At 44.2% G+C, this 19,233-nt stretch overlaps 1 protein-coding gene across 1 annotated transcript in view; it reads left to right on the top strand.

The window, feature by feature from the left end:
* Positions 1 to 19,233, top strand: part of ABTB3 (ankyrin repeat and BTB domain containing 3) — a 282,606-nt gene that overhangs the window by 230,094 nt on the left and 33,279 nt on the right. The window contains exons 6-11 of the mRNA XM_019489444.2: positions 661 to 750; positions 4,916 to 5,017; positions 6,139 to 6,232; positions 6,348 to 6,483; positions 9,321 to 9,541; positions 13,579 to 13,757. Coding sequence (XP_019344989.1) covers positions 661 to 750; positions 4,916 to 5,017; positions 6,139 to 6,232; positions 6,348 to 6,483; positions 9,321 to 9,541; positions 13,579 to 13,757 — 822 coding nt within the window. The remainder of the gene's footprint in view (positions 1 to 660; positions 751 to 4,915; positions 5,018 to 6,138; positions 6,233 to 6,347; positions 6,484 to 9,320; positions 9,542 to 13,578; positions 13,758 to 19,233) is intronic.

Here is a 19,233-nt window from a genome sequence, read left to right as displayed (position 1 = left end):
ATGGTGATCAGCTTCCATGGCTATTTCAGACTATTACAGATTGCAGCTTGGTATTTCTACAGTAAAGGGTCAGCTAATCTAGTTTTCCTCGAAACAGGGTAGCATTTCTGTAGAGCTAGCAGCTTCCACCAATGCTGTCTAGCATTTCATTTAAAATGAAGTAATTCTTTACTATGGAACTGTGTAGAAAGCTTCTACATGCCTGGAAGGAGCTTATTGTGTTTTAATGGGACACAGTGAAGAAGTATAGATTCAAAATTAGGCTTTAAAAAGCAAAACTTTATAAAAAAATTTGTCTGGATGGAAATATTTTCGTAAGTTTTAAAGCATCAATGGAAATACTGTTGCATTTGATTTTAACTCCTGCAGTGGGAACCTCAAAAACAATATTGCTCAATAGAACCAGGAAATGAAGTTTAGTTTCATGCTCTGTTTTGAATAAAACACAAAAGGGAAACCAACACCAGAAATTATAAGTAAATTACATTTTTCAAAACATCCAGCTATTAATCATTTGAGAAGGTAGTTTGAAACAGATGAGGATTTTGTGCATATATAATGTTTGTCTTGACAATATATATTTAAGCACTCTTTAAAAGGTTTCTATTATAAATTTGTCCATTCCTTTTTTTTTTTTTTTTAACTCCAAACAATGACTAGGGCATGACTCCACTGATGTATGCTTGTGTCAGGGGTGATGAGGCTATGGTGCAGATGCTGCTAGATGCTGGAGCAGATTTGAATGCGGAGGTGAGGACTTCTTATTGTGATTGCACATTTGGTTCTGTGTTTTCATACCTTATACCACCCACTGAAATTGCAGCAGAAATGAAAGTAAAAATAAAAATCTGTTACCAAGGACATTAGCCTTTGGAATGAATGTTGAAGTGATCTAAGTAGTTATAAGACTAGCTTGGGGTTGGGATCAATTCCTCAGTGACCTACAGCCACTGTCATACTCATTAGGATTGCACAGTATAAATTAGCATAGACATTAGCACCAGGACTCCTTCTTTGGGAGTCAGTGTTCTAATTAAATCTGTGGGATTATGTGAATCACAGTTGAGTTAGAATGGAAAGGGCAAGAAAGCCTGCTGTTCAGATATCTGCTGGAGTTTGGGAACTTCTATACATTGGGATGTCCATCTACAGATCCACAGCACACAAATACAATGTAAGTACATTGTTTTGTTTTATAAAATGGCTTGTATGACAGTTGATGGATGAAGGGGTCTTCCAACACGCAAATATCTTTTGTATCTTTTGATGGATGTCCGTAACAGATTTATACAATCTGTCCACCACCAAACAGATTGTTATGCCACTCCGTGCAATACAGGTATGTACATTTTGACAGAGCTGTTTAAATTATACAAAATTGTTTGTTATATTTGTAAAGAGCTGCAGTTTCAATTTGTTGCAGTCACAAGTAAATTAAGCTGTCTGGTTCACCTATCTATGTTCCATCTGTTTTGTTTGGATTTGAGAGGTGTTGTTAAATTGTAGCAGCTACCTTCACCCAGACATTTCTTGTTTTTTTTATGAAAAGAAGACAAAGGACGCTTTGCCACACCAGAAGCATAACACAGTTTTTCACTTGTAAGTGATGGGCAGTCACTACTGTCTGACTGCTGTTCAGTGGCTTAGATGAAATCAGTTTTTAGAATTCAGGTTAGTTCCTAATGGACCCCCTCACCCTGGCCCCAAATCTTAGCTATAAAGGCAGTGATCATTGAATAATTAGCTTGCCTGCTAGCAGTCTTGGCAGAGACCAGTGATTTGACAGACCTGGAGACTGATCTGGCTTTTAACCCAGGATTGACCAACATCTGGCCTACAAAACTGATCTGATATTGTGTGACCCTTATGACCAGTTACTTTTCTGCAAAATGCTAACATTCATTAGAAACACAAAGTAAGTTTATCCCTTATGGCTGTGTTGACAACCTTCCAAACATAAATGTAAGGGGTATTGTCTTTCTGAGTCTGATGACACCCTGAAATAGTACCCCAAGGGGTACTCATGACTTTTCCTGGTTCATCCCAAAAAAATGTTAGCTCTTAAATCTAACTATGATGCTTCTGTCCCCAGATACACAAATAATTGAGGTGTGTAATTTATACGGCTAATTTGTGTACATGCTTCCTACAAAATTATGTGCAACTTGAACCATTCATGCATTTTATGCACATCAGTCCAAAATAGTGTTGGCACTGATGGTGTTAGAGTAATTGTAGATCACAAGTAATCTGGTGGAAGGAACCTACAACATGCATCTTTCATACTGAAGACAAAGGGAGCAGTGGCTGCTCAGCATATCTCAGTATAGGGCCTTCGGGGCACTCAACATTAGCTTCACACTGGTCCTATTGAAGTTGGTGGGAGAAGAGTTAACCCAAGAGAATTTTAATTGGAGAATGCCCAGAAAAACATTCTTGAAAATTCAGGCCTTAGTTGCCGTATAAAGTCATATTCTACCCTCATGCTTTACAAACACTTTTGCCCATGGAAATTCTGATGTAGATTGAGGGCAGTGCATCAAGCTGAACGTGTAGACCTCCTCAGAACAAGTTTGACTTCTTTCCAGGTGACCCCTCTCTGCCGCTCCTGCCCTGACCTTGTTCTGTAAGGGATTAGTGCCCAGGGCTGCCAGTCCCACAAACACCAAATTCCATGAAAAGCATATTTTAAGACAATGGTGCAAAAACTTCCAGCCCTGTGGGCCAAATGAGTGATGCAGTGCCAGTCTGCAGACTGGATCCCATGGGTGGGGTCAGTCTGTGGGACACATCCAGCATGCGGTTGGTCCATGGGTACCATCTGGCATGTTGGCCCAGCCCCACATGCTGGATCTGGCTGTAGAACCACCCCATGTGCCAGCTCAGCCCCACGTGCCAGATGCAATCATGGTGTGACCCTGTGCACTGAAGAGATGTGGTACATAGGGCTATGCTGTCCAGCCACAGGGCTCTCAAGGGGTCCAGAAATGTCGTGGCAGGGGAGCTGTTGTAGCATAAATTGTTTTCAGGGCTGCAGCAATTAACACTGCCATTGCTCCTCTGCCACCAAATTTCTGGACCCCTTGGGAGCCCTGTGGGCTGAATGACAGCCCCACGGGCCACAGGCTGGAGGTTGACTGCCACTCCTTTCACTCATTTTTAAGAGAAATAAAAACCTTTCAAACCCTCTCTTTTCTTCAGAGTTCACCATACGGGGCTCCCTAACAACATTTTGCCACTTTCAGTCCATGTGAAAGGGGCTGGAATTAGCTGAGTATGTGGTTAAATTTAGGGTCTGCTTTTTCCTGACCCTAACCTTCTATTTGCATAATCCTGCTCACTACCCTGCAGTCTGGAGCTGCTTGAGCCCCTTCTTCCAGAGAACTCCCAAGCGCCCAGAAGTTTGACCTTAGACTTCAGCATACTTCTCCTAGTGTTAGAACTCAGAGTGCACTAGACTCAAACAGTCAGCAGAGGAGAGAGAAATTATTTCAAGCTGTTCCTTTGGCAGAGATGGATGACAAGGTCGACTATCTGGTGAGGCTCTCCTGCTGGCAGGTTTGCTGGTCACACCATCTATTCCCTCCCTCTCCTCTCCCCTGATGTTAGTCCTGTGAAGAGCTGATCATATGGTTCTATCAGAAACCTGTGTCAGAGTATCAGTCTGGTTGGCTGCTGCTGCTACCAAGGACACCATGCTAACTGGCCTCACCCTGTTTTGTGGGTAAAAATGCCTGTGGTAAGGGGTAGACAGCCTGGCTAATGGTAGACAGGGTGCTTCTTGGGCTCCAACTCCAGGCCTCCTTCCAACACTATCTTTCCAGGAATTAATACTAATAATAATAATACTTAGCACCTCTGTGGCACCTCTTCTGAGGATCCCAAAGTGCTTTACAAACTTCCATTCACTTTTCCCATCCCTGTGAATGACACCAATCTTACAATCTCCCATTTTAAAGAGAAGGAATCAGAGTCACAGGGAAATTATGGGAGTTGAACAAGGTAAGGATTCAAGGCTTCAGATACTGAAGCAATATGAAATAGATAATTTTTGTTCGTTTGTCTAAAGAAAGCAAATTTATTTATTTGGAGTCTAGCAACCATTTCAGTTTAACTAAGATAAAGGAACACAGCAACCTACATGTTTTTTAAAAATTCTTCCAAATTCTGCTTTTCTTTTACCTCCACCAGAGGGGCAGTGGCATATGAAATATGTCTTTATACTCAAGGCCAGAAGTGAAATCCTGACACCACTGAAGTCAGTAGAAAAAGTCCCATTGACTGAAATGGAGTCAGAACTTCACCTCAAGATCCTTTGGAAATCTTAAGCAATTGCAGGATCAGGGAAGACACCTGATATAAAGCCCACACCAGTCAAAGGGGAAAAGTGTCAGTGGGCATGTCTACACGTTCATTAATATGCAGTGCCTACTGTGCATTTATTTAATTTAGTACTTGTGTAATTAAGTACTAAGTAAATGAGCAGTAGGCTGCTGTACTGTGCATTAGCGCGATCGCGTGCTTTTTGTTGTGCATGCTAATGTGCAGTAGAATTAGTCTACTGTGCATTAAATGTCTTGTGTACATGCGCCCAGTATCATACAGCAGTGAAAATGCCAACTCTACTAAAATATCTGGTGGCCAGTGGTTTAGAGGGAGCTACAGCAGTTGGTAAAGAGACTTCACTTGATATAAGCTTTAATCAGCATTTCAATAAACAGTATGGAAATTTGTAGGGGAAGTAAAGTTTTGATGGTTAAAAACATATTTGGAACCAATCATTTTACAAAATGCCTTTTGCACCTTTTCTTTTTCACTTATACCCCCTACCCTGCCCTTTTGAGCAGGTTGAATTTTATTACTTCAAGCTCTTTGAAAGCCATTTTAAAAGAAAATAACTTTAATTTGTTTATAGGTTGTCAGTACTGCTCATAAATATCCATCCGTCCACCCCGAGACCCGCCATTGGACAGCTCTGACATTTGCTGTGTTGCATGGACATATTCCTGTAGTTCAGGTATTATTGTATTTCCCTACCTACATCTCACTTTTTATTTATCCCCATGAATTATAATCTGTGTCCATCTCAAAACTGATAACCACTGTCCTATTCATATTGGTTGCTTCCACTTCATACTTTCTTCATTTTACTGTTATATAATATACTTATTATATAGTGAGCTCTATGTCCAAATCTTAACCAATATGAGGTTAAACTAGGAGAGTTTTTAAAAAAGAAAAGTTGCACCAAAGAAAGTCTGTCAACTCCTCATGCTCCTTCCTGACCACTTGTTGTGTGTGTCTATGTGTTTGTTCATTCATGACTCTTTCTTACCAGCTGTATTCTAATACTCAAATAAATGAGAATGATGTTATTTCTGGGGGAAAAAATCCTCTTCCATTCTGTTCCAAAATCAGAGAATGCTCAGTAACCATATACGTGGAAGAAATAACATGTGTACATACTGGTTCCCTTCTTTTTGTATCTCATGTGTTGAGATGGCTTATTTTTCAGTATAACTGAGTCTGTGGCATGATTAATGATGCTGCAGAACAGTGGGAGATCTCTGGTAGTGTTTGCCTACAGGCAAGGCAAATGCATTCCATTGGGTTCCATAATGATGTCCTTGGCCAGCCTCATATTGAATAGTGCTTGCAGAGACCATGGGTTTTAGGACTCATTGCTGCAACTTGTTCCGAAAACTCTCTAGATTCTTCTGGCCATATCTGTACATTTAAGATGGTGGCACCTGGAATCTCATCTGTTTTATGAAAATTACTTGACTGTTGGGCTCCTGGCAAGTAGTCAGTGAGATTCTTGGTTGGGCAAAGTGTGAGTATGTTCATGTATCTAGTGCATTATTTCATGCAACTGATTTTTCTCCATTTCAAGAACACTGAGTAACGTTATTTTTGGCTCTGGCATTGGACACTGCTTCTCTGGGTGTCTGATAGAGCCAAATGAGTGAAATAAAGAGTTGAATGGCATCTCTGAAATAGCGACAAAATTTGCACGTCACCTGTCTTCACTGCATCTGGTTTGTGGCTGATAATAAGCACAACATTCTATTCCTCAGTCTTTTTAAACTCCAGACTGTCTTTTCACCAGTGACACTAAATGGTGAATGTTGTCTATAGCTGTTGCTGGATGCTGGAGCAAAGGTAGAAGGTTCTTTGGAACACGGAGAGGAAAATTACTCTGAAACGCCATTGCAGTTGGCAGCAGCTGCAGGTAAGAACTTTTTCTTCCCGCTGTAGTACATTTTCCAATTGGGAAATGCAACATAGATGAGAAAATCTTGGACTTAAAAAACCCCCAAAAACACAACACTTCTCTTGCCTTACAGGAAATTTTGAACTGGTTAGCTTGCTGTTGGAGCGAGGCGCTGACCCCATGGTAGGAACAATGTACAGAAATGGAATTTCCATGACTCCACAAGGTGACATGAACTCTTTCAGTCAGGCTGCTGCTCACGGACACAGGTAGAGTGGGAACAGGTCCAGCTCCATCATTCAGGCACTTACAGTTTTCACGGGTGGCTAGCTTGAGTAGATTGATTCAGAGTCTGCCCTGTTAAAGTAGAATACTTGCTCTGCGGATGTGAATTGTGTGACAATTAAATGTGCCACTTCTTGGTGCAAGAGACTGAGCTGAGAGTTGAGGTTCTGTGTTGGCATATGAGTTTGATCAATTTGGAGTGTGTGTTGGTTTTTTGGTGTCTGTTGCAGGTGGAAGTGAATGCTGCCGATTTTTCCCATCATTTCTCATTTATTTATTTTTGGTGGGTTGTATGTAAACTGCTGCAGCCTTTCCTGTCATAAAACAAAGTTTTTGTTTGTGTTTAGCATTTTGTTTGCATTAACATTAGGTATCTGTAATGCAGACATTGAATTGGGGCATGTTAGCAATTAAAAAAAAATGAAATGGACAATCAATGTCCATGGTTGGTTACTCTTGCAAAGTTAAGGAACAGATTACAGCATAATGGATTAGTATTTTGATCTTCACATTCATACTTTTCTAATTGTAGCCATCCAGAGGAACATAGATACAGGTTAGAGACAGTACCTACAGTATTTCTGCATAGAGAAAAAAAGCCACCAGTCTAACAATACATTACCTAGAAGTCAGGGCTGGTTCAAACAATGCTTCCCATCTGCATCCAAAGAGGGGTCCCAAGACCATGGAGTTGAAAGAACTGTGACATTTACTGTACAGGCTTCAGTGCCTTGTGGCATGGAGTGGGAGTAGCATTTGCTGTCAGGACATTCAATGGTGTTGTGTTCCTTGGGAAGGCAAGGCATTTCCTCCTTTATTATGGCCCCATCATGGAAACATCCTACCTCTCCCATGTTTGCCAAATAGGAAAACTCCCTCAATTGTTCTTTTTTGTGTGTTCTCAATTATTTGGGACATACTACTTTTTCTGTGTATCGCCTCCCCTTTTCCCCCTGCTCCCACCTGTCCTTCTCCTACACACAGACCCCCTAGACCCTGAGCATGGGCATCTGGCAGAACATAAGAGCATAAGGGAGGTGAGAAAGGGTTGGGGAGAAGTTGCATAGTGGGCCTGATTTCTCCCCTCATAACAGTATCAACTGGGAGTGGTTGTATTAAGGTCAATTAAGTTATATTGGTATAAACCTGGTGTGAAGGGAGTATCAAGCCTAATGCTTAATTTTTGACCTTGCAACAGGGGAACCAAATAATTGGCTTTGCAGTGGATCCCAGATGTGCTTGAACCTGCCCTGCCAAGTGTAGTTGAATGACTAGTAGCTTCAGCTTTACTGAGCCTGCTTTGATTGTTAATTAACAGCAGTGGTGTTTTCAGACCCTTTTTGAGTTTGGTTTATATGTGTTATTTGCTATTATTTAAGAGCTATGGCTTGAGCATCAGTTTCTGTTTTGAGAAGATTTAACCATATATATGGGGGTGCACCGATAGAGATGTTGGGGGACAATACCAATAGCCGATTTTTAAGGAGGCATATTGGCCGATACTGAAATGATTTCCCATAGAGCTGAATACAGCTGGTAAGTTTGTTGTGGTGGAAGGGAAGCGGGGAGGGAAGGGATGTGGGGGGAGCAGATCAATGCTCCCCATGGTGAGGGAGGGGGCAGGGACAGGCACTGCCCAACCGGGGTGGGGTGGGGTGCAGGACGGAGCCGCGGCTTGTGGGGGCAGGGGCAGCTCCCACTGTTGCTTGCACCCCAGGATGGCATGAGGGGTGAGAGGCATGTGCCCCCAGATCTGTGCGTGGTGAGGTCGGTGGGCTGCAGCTGTGGGCTGGAGCCAAGGCTGCTCTGGGCTCTTCTTGGTGGGGGCTGGGCTCAGGGCAGGTGGCAGCAGCTCTGGGAGGGGGGCTATGGAGGGGGGTGCAGCCACCCCAAATTTTGCTATAGCCTCCCCATAGTCCCCCCTCCCAGCTCCGCTGCCACCTGCCCAGTGCAGCTCCGGCTCTTTCTGGCACATGGGTGGAAGCAGGGTGTTAAGCTGGGGCTGGGTTCGGGGCAAGCGGTGGCGGCGCTGGGAGGGGACTATGGGGAAGCTACAGTGAAATTTGGGGTGGCTGCAGCCCCCTCTCCCAGCGCCACTGCCACCCACCCCAAGCCCAGGCCCCACTGAGAAGAGCCCAGTGCAGCCCCGGCTTCAGCCCGTAGCTGCAGTCCACCTGCCCCACACAGATCCGGGGGCACATGCCCCTCCCTCCTGGGGTTGAAGCAGCAGCAGGAGCCACTGCCCTCACCCCACCCCAGATGAGCTGCAGCTCAGTCCCCTGCCCTGCCCCACCCTGGCTGGGCAACCCCTGCCCCTTTCCTCCCCCCTTCCCCTTCTACCACAACAGACTTTCCAGCTGCACGCAGCTTTCCATGCTGCCGGGTTCTTCTCCTCACTGCACTGTGCTGCAGCTGCGTGCACTGGCATTTATCGGCCAAATTATTGGCTGCATCAGGCCAATTTCCGATACAGCCAATTTTCTTTATTTCGGTACCGATCTGATATCGGACCGATGTATCGGTGCACCTCTACATACATATGACATTTGTAATCTTGTGCATATTATTATAATAATGGGACCAATGTTGCACACGTGATGCAGGCAGTTCTCCTGAACTTGGAGGAGTTCTGCTTGCCAAAGGACTGCAATGATTTGGCTTTACATAATTAACATGGCTTAGAACAATTTCTAATTGGCCAACTAGACAGGTTTCCAATCTGCCTAGTTGCAGAATGTCTCTTAGGCAGAAAAGAAAGTACGGTTACTAACTTCGACTTTTTCTGTCTCCTTTCTCCTCCCCATTATGTTGTAACTGACAGGAACGTGTTTCGTAAACTGCTTGCTCAGCCAGAGAAAGAGAAGAGTGATATTCTTTCCCTGGAGGAGATCCTGGCTGAGGGAACTGACTTGGCAGATGCAACACCATCTCCTCTGTGTGCCAGCCGCAATAGCAAGGCCAAACTGAAGGCACTGAAGGAAGCTATGTATCACAGCGCTGAGCATGGATACGTGGATGTAACCATTGACATAAGGAGCATAGGTCAGTTTTGAGGTGTTCTTCATTTTTCCTCCCATGAGAGACAGCTGTCAAATATGTGCTTAGAAGGGAAAGATGCCTGTTTCTTATAGTGACCACATTTGAATGTCCCTGAGTTCCTGCCAAGTAACAATTGTGTGAGATTTTGATGAGTGTCTAGGACTGAGGAAAGAGCAGGTGAGTAAACCCGCATGAGCTAGGTTTAAAGGTGTGATTCTTGGAACATCCATTAGGTGGGATTTGTCTCAGTGTTGAGGAACCATGACTGAATTAGATGGTTTTCCCAACATGGCACAGGTTTTGCCTTCCTCTTTGCTAATGTGCATGCCTAATTTCACAAACTATTGTGACACTGCACATTTTTTTTGCAAGTTTCTTTTTAGTTTTGTTCAGTCCTGCATGAGATCAAAGTCTCAACTGTAGTCTTCGGTTTTGCATAGCTCAAGCAGCATTTTGTGAGTATTAGGTATTCAGCTCCCAGTATGACTGGATGAAACAGTTGTGCTCCTGCTTTTTGTTCTGCATTTTCTGACAGAAGTAGCCTGATCTTGGCAGTACAGGAGGGATTTTGCCTTGATTCAAAGCGTTTTGTTGAAAAGCTCAGCCTTTGAATGTTGGTACCTCCTGTCCTAATCAATGGTATAAGTTAACATTAGCAGTGTATTGGAAAAAACAAACACCCTTTATATAGGCTGGTTATAAGCACAGATGTTACTACCCATTGTATTGGGTATTATTTTTCAGGTTTGCAAGTTACTAGTACATGACCTATGAGCAGCTCTAGCCACACATCCCCCTTCTCAAGGGGGTGATGAAGAGACCCTTTCTTTTACAGCATTCAGGAGCATAGCTGGTACATTATAACTTGTTCATTAAAAATGCTTCATTTGTTAGGCTCTGGCAGCTTGTGCATTCCAGGAAATGCCCTGAGACCAACCTCATGTGAACTATTGGGACAGACGGGAAAGGTCAGAAATGACCGCAGCTTTAACAGTTTTTGCTAATAATGAGAGCGCAGTTCCTAATTTGGTCTTTGAGAGGCATCCATACAAGAGTTAGACCAGCGTTTCTCAACCCATGGGTCATGACCCAAAAATGAGTCTCAGGAATATATGAAAGGGTCACGAACAAACTTTAAAAATGGATCAACAAACTTTAAAAATGGATTTTCCTTTAAAGGAGACAAACATGGGAAACCGTGGCTTTTCCTATGTGGGCTGGCAGAGTTCCAGCCTGCAAGGGGCTGTTTGGGGCTCCCCCTGCACCACACACTGCGGGGCTGATGCCTGGGGGCAGTGGGTTGGGAGTGAGGGGCACTGAGTTAGGACTGGCCATCGATGTTTACAAATGGGTTCTGGTACAAAGAAGTTTGACAACCCCAAGTTAGATGTCTCCAGGCCTCATATCCGGAGGGTGCTCTCTGTTTGTTCTCCCTCTTGGTCTGTTCTTCCACTAGACATTGTTAAGAATCCTGCAGGTCCCTTGGCCTGGTGTCAGTTCCAGAACACCCCTCACTGGGAGGCCATCTGTGTTTTTCTGCATTGACACAACAGCTCCTGCGGTCCACCTCAGCTTAGCTAGATGCCCAGCTGAAATTTGGCTAGTGCTCTGGCTGCTGACACTTGCCTTTTCAACCACCTTGCTGCATCCAAACACCACATTCCTCCACCCTTGGAATCCATTGCTCCAGACCTCTTCCCCTTCCTATGGCTTATAACTCTCCAAAGGGAAAAAAACAGTGAATGTGCTACTTAGTGCATTAATCATACACCTGTGCCACCTGAGCATCACAAAGCGATCCCAGGAATTTGCTGCCACCTTTGCAGGGAAGGTCAGCCCATGCAAAAGAAAACGTCTGACTCTGGGTGTTAACGATATGGAATGTATAGACAAAACGAGGGGCATGTGTGCATGACACTTTAAAGCGGGTTAAATGCTTTTTCACCGCTTTAATGGTGTTGGCATTTGCACGTGTCGGTGGCATATAGCGTGTTAATTCCAGCCGCCGTAGCACATTCAGCGGCGTAATGCACCTTAAGTGACTTTGGGGCGCAGCAAACTAAAGCACCTCGAAAGGGTTTTAGTTTGCTGCCCTACAGCCGTGGAGTGAAGCACCGGGCTCCGAGCGGCTCAGGGACTGTGCAGGCAGCCCAGGAAGGCAGGCTCCACTAAAGAAAAAAAAATAGTGTTGACCCTGAATTTTTTTTTTTTCCCCCCTGGAGCCTGCCTGCCTGCAGGAGCTGTGCGGGAACCTGATCCTTCCCTCCATGGCTGCAGGGCCCCCCAGGACCGCCCAAGCTGGGTGCCTGCATGTGGGTGCTGCCTGGGGGGGACTGCTGCTGCCACAGAGGGAGGCATCAGTCCTGTCCCCCCCCACCCCGCAGCCCAAGGACCTCTCCACCCCCTGGCAGCTCGCCCTCCCCTCTCTACCACCAGAGAGGCAGGTAAGACATAGGTGTATACAACACGGGGAGTTACTTCACCTTAAGTTGAAATGGTGTTTTTAAAAACCCACTGCTTCAATTTAGGGCCCCCGTTTCATCTACACATGCCCTATTACTACATACATGAACCCATGCTCAGTGAGAGACCAAACAATTTCTTCAGCAGCCATCCTGAATCCAGGTGTTCTGCCACATGGATCAGGGTTTCCAGACTTAGGTTGTCACATAATTGCTGGTCAGTTAGTCTCATCTGGAAAGATGAGTAAGCAAAACTTCTTCCAATAAGTAAATACCCTTGTAAGGGAGTAAGGTTGTGAAGCCCTTTATGCCCAGATCCAACAGCTAGAGATGAGAAATAGAATGTTTGATTTTACCTCTCTGCAAATCCATAAACTGGGCCACAATCCTGACCTATGGTTTAGAGAGTCAAAGATTTTTGTGGGTGATATCTTTTATTGGACCAACTACGTAGTTTGGATAGACTTAGACAAGCTTTCAAATGCAATGGATTATTCTTCAGTTTAGTCTTCTGCTGTGGTATAGACTAATTTATAAGCATTCTTCTACTGCACATTTTATAGTCTGTTTTGTGGTAGCATTTCCCTTTATGTTCTCAAAATGCAGTTCTTACACAGGTGACTGTAAAAGCAGGAGTGCCTTACTCTCATGAAGTGATCTCTGCATTAGTGGGAATGCGTGGTTCAGAGAGTGGTGACAGGGGGTACATCTACATGAGACGTTTATTGTGAAGCTAATTAGCTCCACAGTAAAGTCTCAGTTACATGTGCAGCCCTATTAGACTGCAGTAAACTATTTAACTTCATCATAGGTTAGTACTTGTAAACACAAGTACTGTCCTATGGTAGTGTTTAGTATGCTGTAAAGCACATGGGGCACGAGGGTGCTTCAGTGCAGGAGCTGCCTGCCGGCTAGCCCCACTCTGGAGCACCCTCCTGCTCCAGCCAGCCCCTCCACAGCACATTGAGCCAGGTCAGAGCAGCCCCGGGACCTCTTGACAGCTGGCGCTGCTCCAACCCGGCTCAACGTGCTGCGGTCCCAGGTGCACATGTAAACATAGCACCCGGGAGCAATAAACACCGGCACAAAGTGTGCCAGAATTTATTCGGCTGCACTAATAGCACATGTAGATGCTCCCAGGGATGTAAAAGCTTTTGTCACTAGGGAAGCAGTTTAAATTGAAGTAATGGCAGGTAGTGGCTAACAGCTTTTACCATTGGGTGGTTTGTTGATGACCCTTTTGAAACAGCTGTAGTGGAGTAACCCATCTCCCAGTGGTGTCCATGTCACAAGTTGCCACTGAAATCATTCTTAACTGGCAGTTTGAGCAAGAGACTGAAGGCTAGATGGTCACAGAAACCATACTCTTCACTTACCCTTGGTGCTCTCTCTCTGCAGGTTAAGCCTGACACCTGCTGATAGCCACTGGTCTGTCTACATGAAGATAAATAAGAGTTCACCCTTCACAAGCCCTAAATTCATGCAATTAAAGAAAAAAAACTAATAGCAACCCTCCCCCCACTATTCATGGGCAGTTTGGGGTGCACACACTCCTCCAGCATGTATCTTTTTTTTCAGGTGTTCCATGGACACTGCACACCTGGTTGGAGTCTTTGCGAACATCCTTTCAGCAGCACAGAAGGCCTCTCATCCAGTGCTTGCTAAAGGAATTTAAATCTATTCAGGAAGAAGAGTACACTGAGGAACTCATCACACAAGGCTTGCCCTTGATGTTTGAAATACTGAAAGCAAGCAAGGTATGTGCATTTTAAAGAACTTAATACCAGAACCCCTAGCCTCTGGGAATCCGGTAATATAATTTTTACACAGGTTTTCTGAAGCTCATTTATGCCCCGTGCTATATTTCATATTCATGTCTTGATTTTTTCAACTGAGATGTTGATAGCTGAGCCAAGTAAGGGAGGAACTTGGCTTTCTAGGGCTTTGCAGCAGGGCTCATACTTGTATTTATTTTGGATTTTGTGAGCCAGTTTTCAGTTATCATCCTCTCTAAAGCATTCTTCACCTAACAGGGAATAGTAGCTGGGGACTCTGTACTAAGTAGTTTCCACCTACTAAACGCCCCCCGCCATAGATGCTCCACCCCTCAGGTCCCTCCTCCCCCACACACACACACACATAGCAATGTACTTTCCCAATGCTCCAGCAAAACTCATTTAGGTATATCTTCCATGCAACTGTTCCCCAAGTGTCATTCCTTCAATGTAACTTTTTCTTACCTCAACAATCCAAATAACAAAGAGCTTTTTGCAAAATGCATATGTATTATTGGCATATATGTATTATAGACAAAGAGAAACATAAGGAACAATCATCCAAGGAAAATGTAAACATCTTCCCTTGCTGGAGAGCTAGATATTTTCTTTTCATACTTGATCCATTCAAGACTAGCTTCCCTGCTGCTCCCTTCAGCTTGAAAATACCACCCGTCCTCTCCCAGGAAGCTCAGAAAAAGGAATTGGATTGGACTCAAATATATGCTTCTGTAAAGGCAAATTAGAGATGAGGGCTTGTTACTGAAATCATCTCCCTCCTAGCTCCTAGGAACTTCATCTCTGGGATTAGTTTGTATTGCTGTGGGGAGTTTCTGCAGGCAATTTATAGGAAATCATTCTGAATCCTGGGGACTCATAGACTTCTTGCTCTGTATATTTGCTTATTTATCCCATACCTGGCAGCGAGGCACTCTTCAGCGTGGAAGCTGATATAAAACAAATTGGTTTGAAACATATATGGAGGTTAGATTTAATTTTGTAACCTGGGGTGGGGAGGAATAATTACTGTTCTTCTGGGTGACTGCAACCAAGGCCAGAGAGTTAACCTATGCTCAGCTTTAAACAAATGTATTTAACTAGAATTATATCCCTCTAATATGCCAGAAAAAGCCTTCAAGTGTCTCTTCCTTGTAGGAGGCACTGCAACAAAGTATAACACACTTATTTTTGCTTTGGGTACAATTTAAAGCCAAACTGGTGGGGGACTGCAGGGAAAGCAGTGGAAAAAGATAGATAATATCATGCTGTCCTTTGTTCTTGCTTCTGCATCTAGTGGAATACCTGCCATCCGTCTACATGCAGGCATGCATACCCACATGCGCGCGTGCGCACACACATATATTATTTTATATTCTTAGCTGTACAGTGAATCATCTTGAGGCCCTGCAAGAATTTACATGATGTGCAGATGGTAAAAGTGATTGCCATGGCCTTCTCCAAATGGCAAACTAGGAACCTCTCTTGTACAGAAACAAGGATGGGCTATCTATAGTCTCTTGGAAGGAAGTGAAGATCCTTTTGAAGCCTCCTCTCAGAAAGATTCAACAAAAAGGGCTCAATTTTCCCTGCTTACTGCATGAGGGCCTGGAAGGGAGCATATCAGGTCAAGAAGTCCCGTACCCAACTTGCATTCTTCCTAAAAAGCTCAGTTCAGAGGCTCAGTGAACCTTCAGAGATGGAGAATAACACAGGACTGCCAAAAGAGTGTGACTGTTGTCATGACATATTCTCCCTGCCTCCCCACACAACCAGTTCTTAGGGCCATGTGATTGCAAGGTGGCAGCATGACTTATCCAAGAGGACATGGACTCTTCTCTATCCTGAGAGCTCAGAGAGAGGCTATGGCTCCATTTGACCTGAACATTTGCTTAATGAGTGTTTGAGATCAGGAGTAGGGTGGGAGTTGCCATTAAATAAGTAACTAGAAGGTAATTGCTTATTTTCTTGTCTCATGTAAAAGAAAATACCCCACATGATGTGCACTACAATGCTCAGTATCTTTTCTTTGCTTAGCAGTTTGTATTTAATTGTAGCAAAGCTTCACATTTCCATAAGTAGTTCCTATAACAACACACTCTACAAACATTCAGGCACCGAGACTCATCATGACCCAGAAAGGGCTAAACCTACAAAAGTTAGGGGAATGCCTTTACCTACAAGTGAGTTAGACAAAAGGAATGGAAATTGCTTCTTATCTTCCTTATGCAGCTTCAACAATATTTTAAAAGGCCAGTGCCTTTAGGATTTCAGGATTCAGTTGGAAACGTTCCCATGGGAAGTTTGTAGCCAGCCAGCACTGAGGTCAGAGTCTTGCTGGCTGGAAGGTTGGCACTTTGCCCCCCCCCACTTTAAATGCTGGAGCACTGCTGCTGTCAAGTAAATAAAGGATATTTTTGGAAACCATGACACTAGAACAGAAAAGATCAAATAAAATTTGGCAAATCAAGCAAAACAGGTGTGTGAGATTGAGGTAAAGACTCAGACCACATTGCCTCTCAGAGACAAAATCAAAGGAGAAGAACTATTAGTAAAAATCACATGTGACTTATTTGATTCTGAGATCACTAGGAAAGAATTTCAAAGGCACAAACAGGTGTTTAGGTACCAAATTGCCTTTGATTTTGCTGATTTTCCTTCATGCTTTCAAATTATTCCCCTCTTAATCAAATGCATCAGGGACGTAAAATGCAGGTAGTAGGCAGCAGGTTGAGAACAAAACAAAATGAGGTTCTTTTTTGCACGGCATGAAATTAAGTTGTGTCAATCAGCTGTGGGGGGTGCGGCCACCAGGGCCCCACAGCCAATCAGTGGGGGGCAGGAGGGAGGAGCTGCCATGGTCTGCCCACGAAATCAGCCGGCAGCTGCTTCAAGTTGGGTAGAACCCTAACACAGTTTTAAGAAAATCTCAAGAGAGCCAGAAACACTCATGGTGCTAAACCTGTGCTTAGTTGTGGTTCTCCAACAGGGTCAGAGCAGCCCTGGACTGGCAGGCTGACACAAGTGCATGGATGACCAAGAAGTTAAGCTGGAGGATATGTAAACTAGATGCATAGTACACCAAACAGGGTGTAAAAAGGAGGAAAATGGATGGTTGGTCTCCCATAGAAAATTTCTCTTCCACCTCCTTGCAGCATTATGGCCTGGTATTGATGATTTTAAAAAGGCAGTCTATGATTATGGGTTTGTATTAAAGGAGATAGTGTGACAGACGTCAAATTGTCCCGTGATGGCCCTAGATTAAGTGGTAGCGTAGAGCCCCAGTGCAGTAGGGGGAAGGTCCAGGAAGAGCTGTCTCCCTAAGCCAGGAGCCATATCCCATCAGGGCATAGCACATGTTCCTTTGCACTGGGGAGGGAGGAAGGAACATCACGTCAACCTACTTTTCTATTTTCCGTTGAAGCTGTTTGTTAATAGACAACTGGGGTTTTGGACAAAATGAAAAAATAAATCCTGGAAAATATCAGCTCTCCACAGAATGTGACCAAAGTTTGTTGACAAATCAAATGTTCAAAACCTGAAATGCTCAAGAATTGACATGTTTTGATTTGAAAATGCTGCCCCAGTACCTTAGGAGAGTGGTAGGCTAGCTGTCTGGTGTCCTCATTCTCTTCTAGGAGCCAGACTCCCTGGGTGAACTGCACTGCCCTTGATACCCAGAGCCGGCCTTGGGGAAAATGGTACCCTGGGCAAACTTGTATTTTGGTGCCCCACACGAGCTCCCCCCTCCCACATACATTAATGGCACTGCTGCAGGCAGAGGCAGGCAGGCAGGGGCACAGTCTGGCAGGGAGTTGGAGCAGCACAGTGTGCCAGAAAGTCAGGTTGGCAGCAGCTAGATGCAAGGGGGTGGGTTGAGCTGGATACTACACCTCCTGCTTGGGGGAAGAGTGGGGTCGAATCGGCTAGGGCAGGGCAGGGTAGGGGGGAGCGCTGTTGTGAGTACAAGGTGTTCACGTGCATGCATGTATGTGTGTGTGGTGCCCCCTGACCACAGTGCCCTGGGCGGCCGCCCAGGTCACCCACCCCTAAGGCCAGCTCTACCAGGGACACCCGTGACATATTGCCTCGTCATCCAAGAACTTGTTGCTCAAGTCCAGCCATTTAACTCAAACTGTAGAGGGTAATGGGAGCCTGAGATGTCCAAACTACAATGCTCACGAAGCACCACAGCAGTATTTTCAAATCAAACCATTTGGTTTTCAGTTTTCCACTGACAAGTTAAAATTTTCTGGAGGGCCATTTTCAACCAGCTCCAAACTCAGGCTTCATCTTCATACTGCCCCTTCACCCCTCTTTCAGAAGAGGTTAGTACTAATGGGACCACTAAAATGTCTTTGTGCATGTGGCTATTGCAGAGGTTGCAACTGGCTATTCATGGGGCAGGAAATTTGCTTGCATCCTTAGTCTCCTTGTCCACCCACATCAGGAACCATCTTCTCTTAGCAATGCCCTATGGTGTATCTAGGATCAGTTGCATTCTGAGAAGCTCTTTCTGGTGGGAGGCAAGGGGAGATGGAGAATATCATCATTTTCATATTATTTTTAGTATTATAAAAGTAGGTACTTCCCAGTAAGGGGGGGGGGGGAAACCAGTGAAACCAGTGTTAAGAATCACCCTTAAAGTCAATTTCTAAAGAGTGCCCATGGCAACAAATACAATTTTGTCTAAACTCTGCCCAAAGCCATACCTCTACGAGGGGGCTTGGATGCTCTCTTAAAACAGGTTTTGCTGTACTCAGGGAATTGTAGGTTCTGTGATGTTACCTGTCATCATTTTCAGTACTTCTGTGTCTAAACAGTTCAGAGTAACCAGGACCCGAATCCTACACACATGTACATCTTGCATTCTTCATGTGAGAAGTGAATTTCAGGTACAGAGTGGCATGTTAATAACAGATTATTAACTGTGTTGTGTTTTTGTAACACAGATTCATCTTCACACTAACCCAGATATGATTTTGTTGCCTAGTGTTAACATTCTTATCCATTTATCGCCCATGAGATTTTTTGAGCAGCCAAAAAAAAAAAAAGATGCTCTATATGCAACACCGTGTTGTCAGACAGGGAACACTGTTTCTAGGATATGTCTGCCCTCTTCTGGTTTCTCACCAAAGGATTATACTCTGCCCTGGATCTGAGATTTCTTTACACAGTCCACAGCTGTGTTATAAAGAGCAGAATCTTGGCAGATTTCCCAGCAAATAACTAATGGGACCATTTATGCATCAGCTGTGATTAATTCCATTCCATTTGTATCTGCCATGGAAAGACCTGAGACCATTGCTAACAAAGCCTATTCTTTTCTGCTGTTCATTGCCTCTAACTGTATCTCCAACCTCTAGGGTTCTCCTACCTTACAGTTGTTGACTAATATTAATTATATGTTTTCTACTTAATCATCTAGGAGCAACCCTCTAAAGTGGCATTTAATCAGTTC

Source organism: Alligator mississippiensis, chromosome 4 (assembly GCF_030867095.1).
Source record: "Alligator mississippiensis isolate rAllMis1 chromosome 4, rAllMis1, whole genome shotgun sequence".
Lineage (NCBI taxonomy): Eukaryota > Metazoa > Chordata > Crocodylia > Alligatoridae > Alligator > Alligator mississippiensis.
The sequence above is the reverse complement of the archived record's forward strand: the minus strand, read 5'-3'. Positions and strand labels throughout refer to the sequence as shown.